This window comes from Jaculus jaculus, chromosome 12 (assembly GCF_020740685.1).
Source record: "Jaculus jaculus isolate mJacJac1 chromosome 12, mJacJac1.mat.Y.cur, whole genome shotgun sequence".
Taxonomy (NCBI): domain Eukaryota; kingdom Metazoa; phylum Chordata; class Mammalia; order Rodentia; family Dipodidae; genus Jaculus; species Jaculus jaculus.
In genome coordinates this window covers 91756690-91772010 of record NC_059113.1, presented here as the reverse complement: position 1 = coordinate 91772010, position 15321 = coordinate 91756690, and the positions used below count along the sequence as shown (strand labels likewise).

General features: G+C 40.2%; 1 protein-coding gene and 1 pseudogene across 1 annotated transcript in view; one reads left to right on the top strand and one right to left on the bottom strand.

Annotated features, from left to right (window-relative positions):
- Nucleotides 1–15321, bottom strand: part of Smarca5 (SWI/SNF related, matrix associated, actin dependent regulator of chromatin, subfamily a, member 5) — a 45972-nt gene that overhangs the window by 11282 nt on the left and 19369 nt on the right. The window contains exons 9-16 of the mRNA XM_004655837.3: nucleotides 14843–14911; nucleotides 10306–10415; nucleotides 7860–8086; nucleotides 6564–6685; nucleotides 5377–5529; nucleotides 3782–3914; nucleotides 1165–1313; nucleotides 878–997 (exon numbers count right to left, since the gene is read on the bottom strand). Coding sequence (XP_004655894.2) covers nucleotides 878–997; nucleotides 1165–1313; nucleotides 3782–3914; nucleotides 5377–5529; nucleotides 6564–6685; nucleotides 7860–8086; nucleotides 10306–10415; nucleotides 14843–14911 — 1083 coding nt within the window. The remainder of the gene's footprint in view (nucleotides 1–877; nucleotides 998–1164; nucleotides 1314–3781; nucleotides 3915–5376; nucleotides 5530–6563; nucleotides 6686–7859; nucleotides 8087–10305; nucleotides 10416–14842; nucleotides 14912–15321) is intronic.
- Nucleotides 1475–2674, top strand: LOC123453669 (annotated as a pseudogene).

The window sequence follows — 15321 nt, the reverse complement described above, 5'->3', positions numbered from 1 at the left end:
TGACAAAATCCTAGACAATCAGCTCTCTTACAAAGTTAAGGGCTATGACATTTCCTAATACTACATCTTTACCTATAAGACATTAGCCAGTAAACAGGACAGGTATTTAAATAGCTATTTCTTACCCAAATGAACCATTTACTGGGATGAGAGGAAAAACTTGCTACATAATATACATTATAACCCAAAGGTAAAAATACAGATATATTTTTCCTAGAAAAATCTGAATCTCTATGTTTAATTGTCTCTAAATGTTAAACACACACACACACAATTTCCTCTACAGGCATCTTCCCATTTCCCCATATATTAGGAAGTATTGCTTATAAATTTTTCCATTTAGTTACCAACCAAAAATATTAAGTTCATGGTGTACTTATTTTTCAAATCTTGGGCTAGAGCAAGATCCTATGTCAAAAAAAAAAAGAAAAACACCTTGTAATCTTTTTTTTGCCAATTACTCTCTTTCAAATATTCTAGAATGTATTTATTTCATGCAAGAACTTCTCACTTTAACTGCATAGAACACGCTTTAAAACCAGGCATCAAAGCGGGGCATGGAGGTTATGCCTGAATCCTGGCACCTAGGAGGTGGAGGTAAGATGGCCATGAACTCAAGGGCAGCCCGAGCTTAGAGAGTGAATTTGAAGCCATCCTGAGATACATAATTCTTGGTCAGTCCTCAGTGTCTGCCTGTTTGTCTCTCTTTCTCACACACAAATTCAAAGCTTACAAACTGAGCAACCATTTACATGATAAAAAAAGACAATATGAATAAACAAACAAAAACAGACTGAGACAAAACATTACCAACACAAAATTCCAAGTTTTCAGTAAAATACAGCTTCAATGTAACCAAAACCCCAGTCTGAAATACCTTTTGTTTTTCTCTGTAGTCTTCTCCTTCAAAGTTATAAACACTTGACTCTGTATCCATGGTAAAGTTTCTGAGGGAGCTTTCACCCATCTTCGAGAGTTTTTCATTCATCTCTGCAGTCTACAGAAGAAATTTCTTGTTAAACTGAGAACAACACTTAAAACCTATAGTCGACATGAAGTAAACTCATCTTTACAGAATTCAGATGATTCACACAGGTATGTCCTGCGGCAGTCTGACCCAAAATGTTTCATATTGATGAACATCATCATTTAATTGCATCTCACCTTCTTCGCGCCTCTTTCCAAAATACCATCAATATCCTCATCCGTGATCTCACTCTCCTTTGAAGCGAACACATGTGTGGCCCCATGTCGAATCATCTGAAGCATTTCATCTTTCCCAATTTTGTTCAGGTTCTGATCCACAAGCCTCCCTGAGAAAAAGATGACATTGCATGAAACTAATCAAATGGACTTTATTTTACTATAAACCTGAGATGTGGGCTGGAGAGATAGCTTAGTGATTAAGGCGCATGCCTCAAAAGCCTAAGGACCCTGGTTTGATTCTCCAGGACCCACATTAAGCCTGATGAACATGGTAGCGCACTTGTGTGGAGTTCATTTGCAGTGGCTAGAGGCCCTGGCACGCCCTTCTCACTCTCTTCCTCTGTCTCTATTAAAATCTTATTTTAAAAAAACTTGAGATGCTAAATGTTACATGTAATACTTGGTAACAACCTCAATTCTGTTTACTATTAATTTACAACTGCTCATTTTCACTTTTGCATTAAATTTACTGTCAAATTTTCAGTTGGATAAGCTTGAAATATTTCTAAAGTTTATGCATTATGTAATGCTGCCCACTATAGACTGGCTCAATGAATTTTCTTTTGAGAGATAAATATATTATCTGGAATATCTGATAATCAAAAATATTGATGTAAGATCTCACAAACGCCTACGCCAAGTGGACCCAGAAGTGGCCTCCAAGCTGCATTCACATGACAAATGCAAAGTGGCCAGGAGCATACAAGTGTCTGAAGAAACAGGATTCTCACACACACGGTGGATTTCTTCATCGGCAACATGCAAAGAAAGACAGTAGTCTTCCTGGAGGCCCACTGAAGTTCCCTAGCCCGTGCATCCTTTGGTTTCACGCTGACAGACAGTTCTAGATGAACACTTGGATACGTGAGTGGATGGCATGCTTGCTGCTGGGCTCTTGGAATAACTAAGATTTTCACAGATGCTACAATCAGAAGACAGTTTCAAAAAACAGCCAGGACTATCAACATGGTATCTCCCAGTCAACTGGTTTCAAGGAATTTCACGAGTACCTGATCACTGAGGAAAAATGTAGCCAGAGACTAGTACCTGACTTCTAAAGAAAGGTGCTGAGGCTCTGAAACAAGTAACTAAGACATACACCTGGAGGAGTCCAATGTACTGAATGAAGTAGGAGTCTGCTCTTGAACCGGCTCTTGATATAGTTCAGAGTTTCATCCAGGGCCACCAGCCTGCAACCACGCCAATAAAGGTGCCACCCAATGAAATAGAGAACAAAAGAAGCAACTGTATGTGTGACCTCTGTGATTGAATCACCATGGGGGACCAGGAATGGGCAGCACATATAAAATCCAAGTCGCACTTGCCCTGACTGAAGAAGACAAAATGAGTGGACTCAGATACTGCCAGCACCTTAGAAAATCAGAGTGATGCCCCAGACTGCGACATGGAACTTATAGAGAAGGAAGCCGCAGGGCAGCAGAGTCAAGAGCTGAAGCCCAGCATCTAAGAGCCATGCCCAGTAACCTTGGCACAGGAGACGGGGGTCAAGTTCAGGAGGGAGGGCAGTCTGTCTCCTGTGCCCGGCTGAAGAGCGCTGAGCAGGAAGCCCTGCCACCTTCATTCTGAGGTGTGGTCTGAAGGCCTCATGTTCTCTGCAGTGGAAGCAGCAGGCCTTTTAGCTCCCTGTGTGGCAGGTGTCTGCTACGAGTCTGCTTATGAGGAAGTCATGGTGAAAATGCTTTCTTTAAATCTTAGAGGTTCTATTTTAGAAAGATGCACAGATCATATATTCTATACTTGAGGATCTTTTATTTATTTTATTTTTTGGTTTTGCAAGGTAAGGTCTCAATCTACACCAGGCTAACCTGGAAATCACTCTGTACTCTCAGGGTGATCTCAAACTCATGGTGATCCTCCTACCTTTGCCTCCCAAGTGCTGAGATTAAAGGCATGCACCACTACACCCGGCCTTTTTAATGGGGATTTTTTAATGGGGAATACTGAGATTCAGTGCAACCCTTAAAAGATTTTCGTCCCCAACACTGGCTAAAAATATCTAATTTCTAGATGCTTTTGTAGATGACTGGAGTATTATGAGCCACAGTCAGGAGTTCAGGACTCGTGAGGAGAGCAGAAAAGGACCAGGCCCAATGAGATGATTAAATGAACACACCCAGTTCTTTGATTTCCACAATAGGAAAAGGAATCATGCTGAGGTGGTGGTGACCTGGGACTTGGACTAAAGACAGACCCCAAATCTCTCATGTGATAACCACTGTCTTTCTAGTGAGGTATAAATGCCTATTTTTTTTTTGAAAGTTAAATAAATAAAAAGTTTGAAAGAAAAAAAATCTCACAAATGTTAATATGTAAACATTAACAAGACATTTCAAGCCAAATGTGATGATGCACGCCTTTAATCCCAGCACTTGGGAGGCAGAGGCAGGAGAATCACTGTGAGTTCGAGGCCACCCTGAGACTAACAAGTGAATTCCAGTTTAGATTGGGCTAGAGCACTGCCTTGAAAAAAGAAACAAAAAAAAAATCATCATCTCCTTGAGAAAATACAAGATAGTAACAGAGTCTACAAATCCAACTTAGTTTAAGGCCTCACCTTGCTGAATGACTATTGAATCCAGTCTCAGTTTCATCTCAGCTCGTTCTACTATTCTCTCTTCTACAGTATTATCAGTTATAAAGCGAAACACCCTGACCGTCTTCGTTTGTCCAATTCTATGTGCTCGGTCCTAAAAGAATTACCATGTTACTAAGTCAAATAATATGTGAACATGTATACTTAGAAGCAAAACGAAAATAAAACTTTCATCATAATACCTATGATAAAAACAGATTCAGGGCTAGAGAGATGGCTTAGCCATATAGGCGTCTGCCTGCAAAACCAAAGGACCCATGTTCAACTCGCTAAGTCCCACATAAAAGCCAGACACACAAGGTTACACAAACACGCAAAGTCACACATGCACACAAGATGGTATACATGTCTAGGTTCAACTGCAGTGACTGGAGGCCCTGGCACACCAATTCTGTTTCTCTTGCATAAAAAAATAACCAAAAAAGGTTCATATTATATTAATACTTCTTATATTCTCTTAATCAAATTAATTGGTTATCTATCCCACAAAGAAAAAATTTAAGAGTACTGAAACATGTAGTTGCTTAATCTGTGAGAGAACACAACATCAATGGTAAATTTCATAATGATTCCAGCTAACAGAAAGTTATAATTTTAACTTTGATCATGTTTTTCTAAATATTTTTCTTACTTATATTTAATTTCAAAATCTTTTTCTACATCAAATTAATCAAATCTTCATTTCAATTTATTAGGGAAAGCAATAACATGAAAAATGAACCTCACAAATGATATATTTTTTTAAAAACCCAGCTTTTAAATATTACCTAAGTGGGGCATGGTAGCACAATCATTTAATCCCAGCACTTAGGAGGTTAAGACAGAACTGGTTGATTGGTTTGTTTTCAAGGCAGGGTCTCACTCTAGCCCAGGCTGACCTGGAATTCACTATGTAGTCTCAGGTGGCCTAAAATCATGGCAATCCTTCTACCACTGCCTCCTGAGTGCTGGGATTAAAGACATGTGCCACCACACCAGGCTAGAACTGTTTTTTTAGACCTACCACTAAAGTGCTATGTAATAAAAAAGTGTGCAATCACATATATTAAATATCCTATTAATTAAATAGTATTAATCAAATTAGTATGAATTCTATTTGCTGTTTAACTTCTGATAAATTCACAAAGCACATCACTGTAGCAAACTACCAGTCTTCCCTAGCTGCTCTTAAAAAGAAAGAATAGAGAGAGATCAAGGCAAAGATTTCATAAAGTTGCATTCAACATTATGAAGCAAGGGAATAGCAGACTCAAACTAGTTTGTACATTTCACATTAGTTTATGGATCACAATTTCTTATCTTCTTGAGATGGCCAAACACTTGTAAAAAAAGGCATGATTCTGAGCATCCTAAGTGACAGACAGCCAGATGCTTCCAAACCCACACCTCCCTTTCCTCCTAGGACACAACTACACTCAATTACCCAGCAGTTAGACGGAATGTCTAACCTTGCATACCACAGCATGGAAAATTCTACTAGTTTAACGCATTGGCATCTATAGAACTAGCAAACCATTCCTAAGACAGCTAAGCACAGAATATAGTGAATCTCTTACCATAGCCTGAAGATCAACTTGGGGATTCCAGTCTGAGTCATACAAAATAACTACATCAGCAGTGGCAAGATTGATGCCAAGGCCACCAGCACGTGTGCTTAACATGAAAACAAACTTTGTGCTGTTTGGTTCATTATATGCATTGATGGAGTCCTACAGATAACAAAATAAAACAAGTGTCATAAAATTCAATTGCTATTTGTGTTATTTTGTGGAATGTGGTCTTATTTACTTCCTAGTCTAAGTTCAAACATCTGTGCCAATGTGATTTCCCTACCACAGCCTCACAAGTAGCTAAGATTACACACGCATACCACCATGCCTGCTCTAGAAAAGTAATTTTGTTTGGGGCATGGTGGCACACACTAGTAATCCCAGCACTAGGGGGGTAAAGACATAGGATCAAAAGTTCAAAGTCATCCTTAGCTACATAACAAGTTCCAGACCAGCTTAAACTATGTAAAATCCTGCCTTTGAAAAGAAAAAAAAAAAAAAAATCTGGCTGGTTATGGTGGCGCACGCCTTTAATCTCAGCCCTTGGGAGGCAGAGGTAGGAGGACTGCAGTGAGTGCAAGGCCACCTTGAGAGTACATAGTGAATTCCTGGTCAGCCTGGACTAGAGCAAGACTCTACCTGGAAAAAAAAAAACAAAAACAAATAAACAAAATAACTTTCTTTTTTATTTATTTATTTGGTTTTTCAAGGTAGGGTCTGACTCTAGCCCAGGCTAACCTGGAATTGACTATGGAGTCTTAGGGTGACCTCGAACTCACGGCAATCCTCCTACCTCTGCCTCCTGAGTGCTGAGATTAAAGGTGTGTGCCACCATGCCTTGCTAACATTCTTTCTTTTTAGCCACAAATTCACAGCACTTCTACCTCTGCCTCCCAAGGGCTGTGATTAAAGGCATGCACCACAATAACCAGACAAAAAAAAATTTAAATCAATCATTCTAGCACAATACAACCCAAAGATATATTAATTTGGCCAGCTGTGGTACCACATGCATTTAATCCCAGCACTGGGGAGCAGATGTAGGTTTGAGGCCAGCCTATGACTAAAGACTGAGTTCTAATAGTCTAGGCCTATGTTGAACAAAACAAAGGTATACTAATCTGATTTTGATACATTTGGGTGATGTTTGGAAAATGTCTGGAGGGAGGAAGAAAGGGAAACGTTTTACTTACTTGTCTCTCATCATGTGGCGTCTGCCCATCCAATCTGCAGTACTCATAATTTCTCCACATACAATAATCTTCCAAAATGTCTAACACCCTTGTCATCTGACTGAAGATTAGTACTCTTGAACCTGATGATAAACATAAACAGCCCATTATCAGAGTTTTTAATACTATAAAAATCTATATTAAAACTTAAGGCCAGATAAAATTTGCACTAACAATTACTCATTGCTTCCAAGTTACTTACTTATCAGGATAAAAATGACATTAAAGGCTAGAAGCTGTATTAGTGGTTAAGGCACTTGCCTGAGGAGCCTAAGGACCTGGGTTCTATTCCCTAGTACCCACGTAAACCAGATGCACAAAGTGACACATGCATCTGGAGTTTGTTTGCACTGGCTAGAGGCCCTGATGTGCCCATTCTTTTTTTTTTTTTTTTTTGGTTTTTCGAGGTAGGGTCTCACTCTAGCCCAGGCTGACCTGGAATTAACTATGGAGCCTCAGGATGGCCTCGAACTCATGGCGATCCTCCTACCTCTGCCTCCCGAGTGCTGGGATTAAAGGCGTGCACCACCACGCCCGGCTTCTGATGTGCCCATTCTATCTCCCTCTTCCTCTCAGACAAATAAATTATATATAGTTTTTTGTTGTTGGGGTTTTTTGTTTTTGTTTTTTTTTTTTGGTTTTTCGAGGTAGGGTCTCACTCTAGCCCAGGCTGACCTGGAATTCACTATGGAGTCTCAGGGTGGCCTTGAACTCAAAGCAGTCCTCCTACCTCTGCTTCCCAAGTGCTGGGATTAGAGGCGTGCGCCACCACACCTGGCTTAAATAACAAATATTTCTGAAATGACATGAAGAACACACATCTAGTCGCTGCTCCCTGCATCCCATCAAGACACAGGGAGGAAGAGCACTACTTGTTCAGTACACCAACCAAAGTGAACAGAGACTGCTCGCTCTAGCTCGGGCCTGCCATTAGCGTGTCTAAAACAACCTTCCACCACCCCGTAACTCTGCCACGCGGCACGTGAACCCTTACACTACCCAAAGGCCTAAAGTTAGGGGGAGGGAGACCTGGGATGACACACTTGGTACAAGTTGTTCCTACACTTCAACTTTAGACAAACATTTCAAAGCACTGTGGTCTTGTTTTTAACACAGGAACTTTCTTTTTACGAACTCTTACTTTCAGCACATCACAATGAGGCAGATGCTCTGCTACGTATGAAACCTTGACCCAGTAACACAGGAATTTTTAAAGTTTTTCGTTACTTCTCAATTTGACATCAGTAATATAGATACCTTGTTCTTTTAATTTAGGGAGCAGCTTGTCTAATACCACCATCTTCCCACTGTTGGTAACTAGATGCATATCTGTTGTGTATGGTGGGCCAGGTTCAGCTCCATCAAAGAGATATGGATGATTACAGCATTTCCTCAACTGCATGAGAATGTTCAATAACCTCATTTTGTCCATTTTCCCTGCTGAGTTCAGTATGTCTATATCCTTCATCAATATCCGGGTATACCTAATGAGAAGAAAAATATTTTAGGAGGATTAAAATTTATGTTTTCTACAACTAGTAACTGCTACTTTACACACATCAATCCCTTCCCCAACCTCAGTACTATATACTTCTAAGAATAATTTATGAAATGCTATGTCTGGGATTTGGTCTATGAAAAAGGAAGGCACTACACAGGCTACCCAACTTTTACATGATGTTTGCACAATGAAAAGCAGTAATCTAAGAAGGCACTTCTCAGAATGCATCTATCCTATCATTCAGCAATGTACAACTGACCCACACACCGTGTAACTGGTGTGCCGTCAGCTTCTAAGGTATGGTGAGGAATTTACCATCTATAACTTCTTTTCTTACTGCCCATAATGTTCACATTTATACCTTGGACCCTGAAGACATTATTATTTAAACATTCAAAATAGCTTTCTCAGGGCTGGAGAGATGGCTCAGTGGTTAAGGCGCTTGCCTGCAAAGCTAAAGGACCAAGGTCCAACTCTCCAGAACCCACATAAGCCAGATGTACAAGGTGGTACATATGCCTAGAGTTTGTGTGCAGTGGCTGGAGGCCCTGATGTGCTCATTCTCTCTCTATCTGCCTTTCTCTCTCCTGCTCTCTCAAATAAATTACTAAAATATATATATATATATATAACTAAATGAAATTAAAAACACAGATGTGGTGCCCCATGCTTCTAATCCAGCACTTGGGAGGCTGAAGTAGAAGGACTGTCATGAGTTTGAGGCCAGGCTGGAGCTACAAAGTGAGCTCCAGGTTAGTGAGACCCTGTCTCAAAATTAAGCCTTTAAAAAAAAGAAAAAAAGAACATAAATTTTAAACAGTTTTAGTCTGTAGTCTTCTGAAACAGAAAACGCTATTATTCAATTAAAGTCATGAGGTACAAAATATCTCAGGCAGTAAGCTGTATACGTAATAGTGGTCCTGTGAAATTTACAGATATGTTCAGTTTAGTAAGAAGTATCTTTTTTTATAATATACATTATATTTTATTTATTTATTTGAGACAGATAAAATGGATGTGCCAGGGCCTCTAGCCACTGCAAATGAACTCCAGATGCATGTGTCCTCTTGTGCATCTGGCTTACATGGGTCCTAGGGAATCAAACCTGGGTCCTTTGGCTTCACAGGAAAACGCCTTAACCGCTAAGCCATTTCTCCAGCCCAAGTATCTTGTTTTAATAGCAATTCAACTTAGAGAAGCCAGGCTAAGGACCTGCTACTCTACAGCAGCCTTCCTGAAGTCTGGAGAAAGTAGGACACTAGCTCATCTTCTACAGTGAGCTCTTTCCCAGATAATGCCCAGTTCTGTATGGCATCCTGTCAGTCCTATTACAACGCCCTGGCAGAGGCTTCCAAAAAGGACGGTGAACATAGTCAAGAATGAATAGATGGCTTTCTTCTCCTCCCCTGAACACTACATATTAGCATATTCTAACCAACATTGTCTTTTTAACACTGTTAACTCATGTTATGTTTCCTATCTACACCCTCCCTCAAAAAAAACAAAATCAGTAGTTTCTAGCCTTTTCAATTTCACACATGCATAAAATTAAAATCTTGTTCTAGCCCAGGCTGACCTTCACTTCATTATGTAGTCTCAGAGTGACCTCAACCTCACTATGTTCCTCCTACCTCTGATTCCTGAGTACTGGGATTAAAGGAGTTACCATGCCTGGCCCTTACAAGGTTTTGAACTTTCAAAAACAGCTATCCTGAATTATCACCATCACTTCACAAAAGTACATTTAATCTACCTCCAAAAAAAAAAAAAAAAAAAGAACTTAGCTCAGAATACAGCATCTTTTCAGCCTTATGGTATAAAAAGAAAACTTCAATTTTATTATCTCCAGTTCATAGAGACTAGCAGAAATCATCCATAATCCATCATAAACCCATTTATGAATCACCAGTTAACTGTGCCACCATTTTCTCCTAAAACTCTCACGCAGGAAATTTTTTAATGGTCTTTGATAAAATTAATTTTTTGGTTCAGATATAAATTTATTATGCTTCCATCCAGATTCTGCCATTTAGTGCATTCCAGGCTTTGTATTATACATTTTAACTTACTTGATGAGAAAACTTTATTTGGAGTAAGGTCAATCCAATAAACAAGAATTCCACAAAGACCTGGATTATGAGAATAAAATACTGTTCCAATGAAAATTAATCAAGATAGTATCAAGCATCTCAGAACACCTACCATTCCCTTTGCATTTTGCTGAGACCCACATAGATTTTAACTTCTTTCTTTGGAGGCAAACTCTTTTCAACATCAGCCTTAATTCGACGAAGGAGGAATGGACGCAAAACCTTAGAAAAGTCAAGAAGATATATTAGTACTATTTCAAACCCTTAAAGTTATTAAATATAAGAAATTTCAGCTGGGCGTGGTGGCGCATGCCTTTAATCCCAGCACTCAGGAGGCAGAGATAGGTAGGAGGATCGTCGTGAGTTCGAGGCCACCCTGAGACTCCATAGTGAATTCCAGATCAACCTAGACTAGAGTGAGACCCTATTCTCAAAAAAAAAAAAAAAAAAAATTCTCTGTTTGAATATCCAACTATCAAGTGGTCTTTAAGATTTGTTTTCCAAATATATCATTTATTACTACTGGCTTCCTGAAAGGAATAGTACAATTTCATTACTTATGCAATATATAATGTGTATACATACAGTATATACTTACCATACTCATGAAACCTTAAAATAGCAATGGTTTTTTTTGTTTGTTTGTTTGGTTAGTTTTCCGAGGTAGGGTCTCACTCTAGTCCAGGTTGACCTGTAACTCACTATGGAGTCTCAGGGTGGCCTCAAACTCACCACAATCCACCTACCTCTGCCTCCCAAGTGCTGGGATTAAAGGCAAGCGCCACCACACCCGGCTCAGCAATATATTTTTTGTTTATTTTTATTTATTTATTTGACAGCGACAGAGAGAAAGAGCAGGAGGGAGGGAGGGAGAGGGAAAAAAAGAGAGAATGGGTGCACCAGGGCCTCCAGCCACTATAAACAAACTCCAGACGCATGTGCCCCTTGTGCATCGGCTAACGTGGGTCCTGGGGAATCGAGCCTCGAACTGGGGTCCTTAGGCTTCACAGGCAAGCACTTAAATGCTAAGCCATCTCTCCAGCCCTCAGCAATGTATTTGTAGAATGTTTTCAAGCTGAGCATTGTGGTGCATGCCATTAATCCCAACACTACGGAGGCAGAGGTAGGAGGGTTGCTGTGAGTTCGAGGCCACCATGAGACTCCATAGTGAATTCCAAGTCAGGCTGGGCTAGAGTGAGACCCTACCTTGACGAAAAAAAAAAACAAAAAAACACAGAGAGCAGTCTCATTTGTTGGGCTAAACTTTATACAGGACTTTATAAATGCTAATTTATAACTGTTTTCTTTTTTTCCATTCAGCATGATGTTTGCGATAGGTATGCATTCTTCACAAGTAGTGCTTTATTCATAACATTATTTTAATATACCTGTAAAAATAAAGATTACCTGGTTGTACGTTTAAAATTTTTATTTATTTACTTATTTGAGAGAGAATGGGCCCACCAGGGCCTCCAACTGCAAATGAACTCCAGACAAATGCACCACCTTGAGCATCTGGCTTACATGGGTACCAGGGAACTGAACCTGGGTCCTTTGGGTTAGCAGGCAAGTCCCTTAACCACTAAGCCATCCCTCCAGACACCCTGTGCCCTTTTTTTGTACCACGGAAACACTGACTATATCTCAAAACAAGTTTAAATTTGCTATGAAAAACAATCAGCAACATGTGTCTGAGAACAACACGTAAGGAAGCTAGTCTGGTTCTAATCGGCTGCCAGCAGCTGCCAGGGAGTGCCTGAAAACCCTCAGCTAGTACCACTGGCACTCCTCCAGAGTTGCGCAATGCAGCTGGATAAACCTAGGGCAGCCATCCCACTCACACGATCTTAAATTACTAAATATAAGCTATTAAGGTGGCAATCTTTAAGGGGAAAGGAGCTAAGGGTTATTTTTGAGCAGCAGATAGCTGATAAATCAAAGAACTATCTGTTAAGTACACCTCGGTTGACTTCCAGTTTCCCCTTCACACAGGACCGTAGGGGGATTTCACATTAAGGGGAAGGAAAAAGTAGGCAGCTGCTACTAGTGTGTTCTCCATGACTTTATAAAGCACTTTCAGGAGACTCTGAGCAAAATTAACAGAGCTGTCAAAACTAGGTGACCAAGTGACCTGGGTGTTTTAGTTTACATGTACCCATTCACTATAGGAAAGTGCAGAGCTGGGGGTGTAAGGTGGTAAACAAATGTGGCCAGGCATGATAGTGCACGCCTTTAATCCCAACACTCAGAAGGCAGTGGTAGGAGGACTGTCGTGAGTTCAAGACCACCCTGAGAATACACAGTGAATTCCAGGTCAGCCTGGGCTAGAGCCAGACCCTACCTCAAAAACAACAACAGCCATGGCATGACTATTCTCTCCCTCTCTCTTTCTCTCTACAAATACATTTTTCTTTTGTTTTCTGTTTTTCGAGATAAGGTTTCATTCTAGTCCAAGCAGAAGAGAAGCTCTTTGTTGGGGTGTCTGTGCCTATGGCCGCACGAACCGGGTGACACGGGAGCAAGAGCAGCTGCATGGATGGGAGGAGGCTCAGGGCCGCTGTCTCCCTGGTAAGGCTGCTACAACGGAAACTGCTCTAGAGTTCCATCTGGGCCCGGTGCGTCGTGAAATGTCTTTACTACAGCTTAGTACAGAAAGTTACTAACTAATAAGAACAAGGAATAGTTTAGAAAAATTCCCAAGTAAAAACAAAGAGCGGGGCTGGAGAGATGGCATAGCGGTTAAGGCATATGCCTGCGAAGCCTAAGGACCCAGGTTCAATTCTCTAGGTACCACATAAGCCAGATGCACATGGTGGCGCATGCATCTGGAGTTCGTTTGCAGTGGCTAGAGGCCCTAGTGTGCCCATTTCTCACTCTTTCTCCACCCCCCCTTTAATAAATAAATAAAAATAAATCTTAAAAAAACAAAAGTGGAAGATGTACTCCACCAGTTTAAAAAATGAAGTCACCAGGCGGGGTGATGCACACCTTCAATCTTGGCACTTAGGAGGAAGACGCAGAAGGATCGTTATGAGTTCAAAGCCACACTAACACTACATAGTAAATTCCAGGTCAGTATGAGCTAGAGGGAGTCCCTACCTCAGAATACCAAAAAAAATTGTTTTTAATTCAGAAAGAGCCTGTTTCTATTCTACTCTACCCCCAAAACTGACTGGCTACTTATTTGTTTTAAGGAGCGAGAGAGAGAAAGACAAGGGAGAGAGTGTGTGTGCACATGCACGCACGTGCATACCAGGGCCTCTAGCCACTGCAAATGAACTCCAGAGGTACGTGCCACCCTGTGCATCTGGCTTTACTTGGGCACAAGGGAACTGAACCCTGGTCAATTGTTAGGCTCTGCAGGCAAGTGCCTTAACCACTGAGCCATCTCTCCAGCCCTGAGAATTGCTTTTATGAAATATGCTAACAAAATGGAAGTGGAAATAAAAGGAGCCAAGGAGGTTTTTGTTAGTTTGGCCAAGAAAGGAAAAGGATGAACTTGCTATTTCTTAAGGAAACTGTGGGAGAAACAGGTATGGGGGTATATATGTTCAAATTAAATTTCCAGCAAAGATGTTGAAACTGCTGAACAGTCTAGAATCACCAGTCCAGACAGCCAAGTGATGGGGGCTGCCTCTAGGTAAATGGTTACCTTATTGGTAACAATTTGTGTGTGTGTGTGTGTGTGTGTATAGATATAGATATACAGATATAGATATAAACAGAGAATCTCTTTGCCAACTATGGGTAGAGGAAGCCACCGTTTGAAGAGAGAGAACATTAAGGGCAATAGAGAACAAAACTAGAAATCTCCCAAACTCCCTCAGGTCAAGCTTTCATAGCTTGAAAAACCTTCACAAGTCTTCAAAAGAAAAAAAAGCTGTCTACATTAGTCATTGTTCTTTTACCTCCCTTTATATCTTTCTTAGCAGACAGATTTTTTAATTAATTTGCACATGTGTGTATGGTGCCAGGTTGTCTTGCTGCTGCAAAAGACAGCCAGATGTTTGCTCCACTTTTTGTATGTGGCTTCATGTAAAGGGCTGAGATTGAATCCAGGCTGGCAGGCTGAACCTCCTCTCCAGGTCCCAAGAACTTACTTTTTACATTCATTAAATTAAAACTGCATCCTAAGTTCTAACAATAAAATACCACCTATCATCTCTCTAACCCCACTTTAGGTCACAAAGTTGATCTTAAACTCAAACAGATCTCATTCTATAGTCATTATGTTTTCTGTTAAGAGAATCTTAAATTTCTACCTTTTGTCCCATTAGGAAAATGCTTTAGGAGCTGAAGAGATGGCTCAGCAGTTAAGACACTTGTCTGTAAAGTCTAACAACCCAAGTTCGATTCCCAGTACCTACCAGATGTGCCACTCTGGGCCAGATGCACAAAGTGGCACATTCATCTGCAGTCATTTGTAGCGGTTAGAGGCCCTGGTGTACCCATCCCCCGCTACCAGGTTATGTTGATACAGACCTTTATTTCTAGAACTTGGGAGGCTGAGGTAGGTGAAGCTCTGAGTTCAAGACCAGCCTGAGACACAGTGAATTCCAGGTCAGCCTGGGCTAGAGCAAGACCCTATCTCTCACACACACAAAAACAAACAACAACAAAAAGCTTTATGAATACTCTAAAACACTTACCATATGAAGCCTCTCAACCAGCTTCTGATCCCCAAGGCAGTTGTTTGTATCAAACCAGGAATCAAAATCCTACATTAACACATACACACAAATCTTAACATGAGAGACATTAACTACGAATGCCTTGTAATACCAGACATAAAAACAATTCTAGAACTAGTATAATTCTGCATTATGATCTACAAAAACAAATTTAATTCAAGCCTTTATTTTTCATGTCATTGTTACTAATTAACTTGAGGGCAAGTTGTTTAAAATTTAAGTATTTTTCTCACAAACAAAGATGATAAGATTGACAATAAGCCTGAAAGTAAGTTTTTTAGAAACAATTAAAATATGCAATTGGAGATTTCCAGAGAAATATCAATTTAACACACGTGAAACTGAAATAAAAAGCATTTCATTAGTATTTGAGTAAGATTTAAATAAGCACAATTTTCTTATACTCATTTCTTGAAGGTGTATTCTAAGTTTGTTTT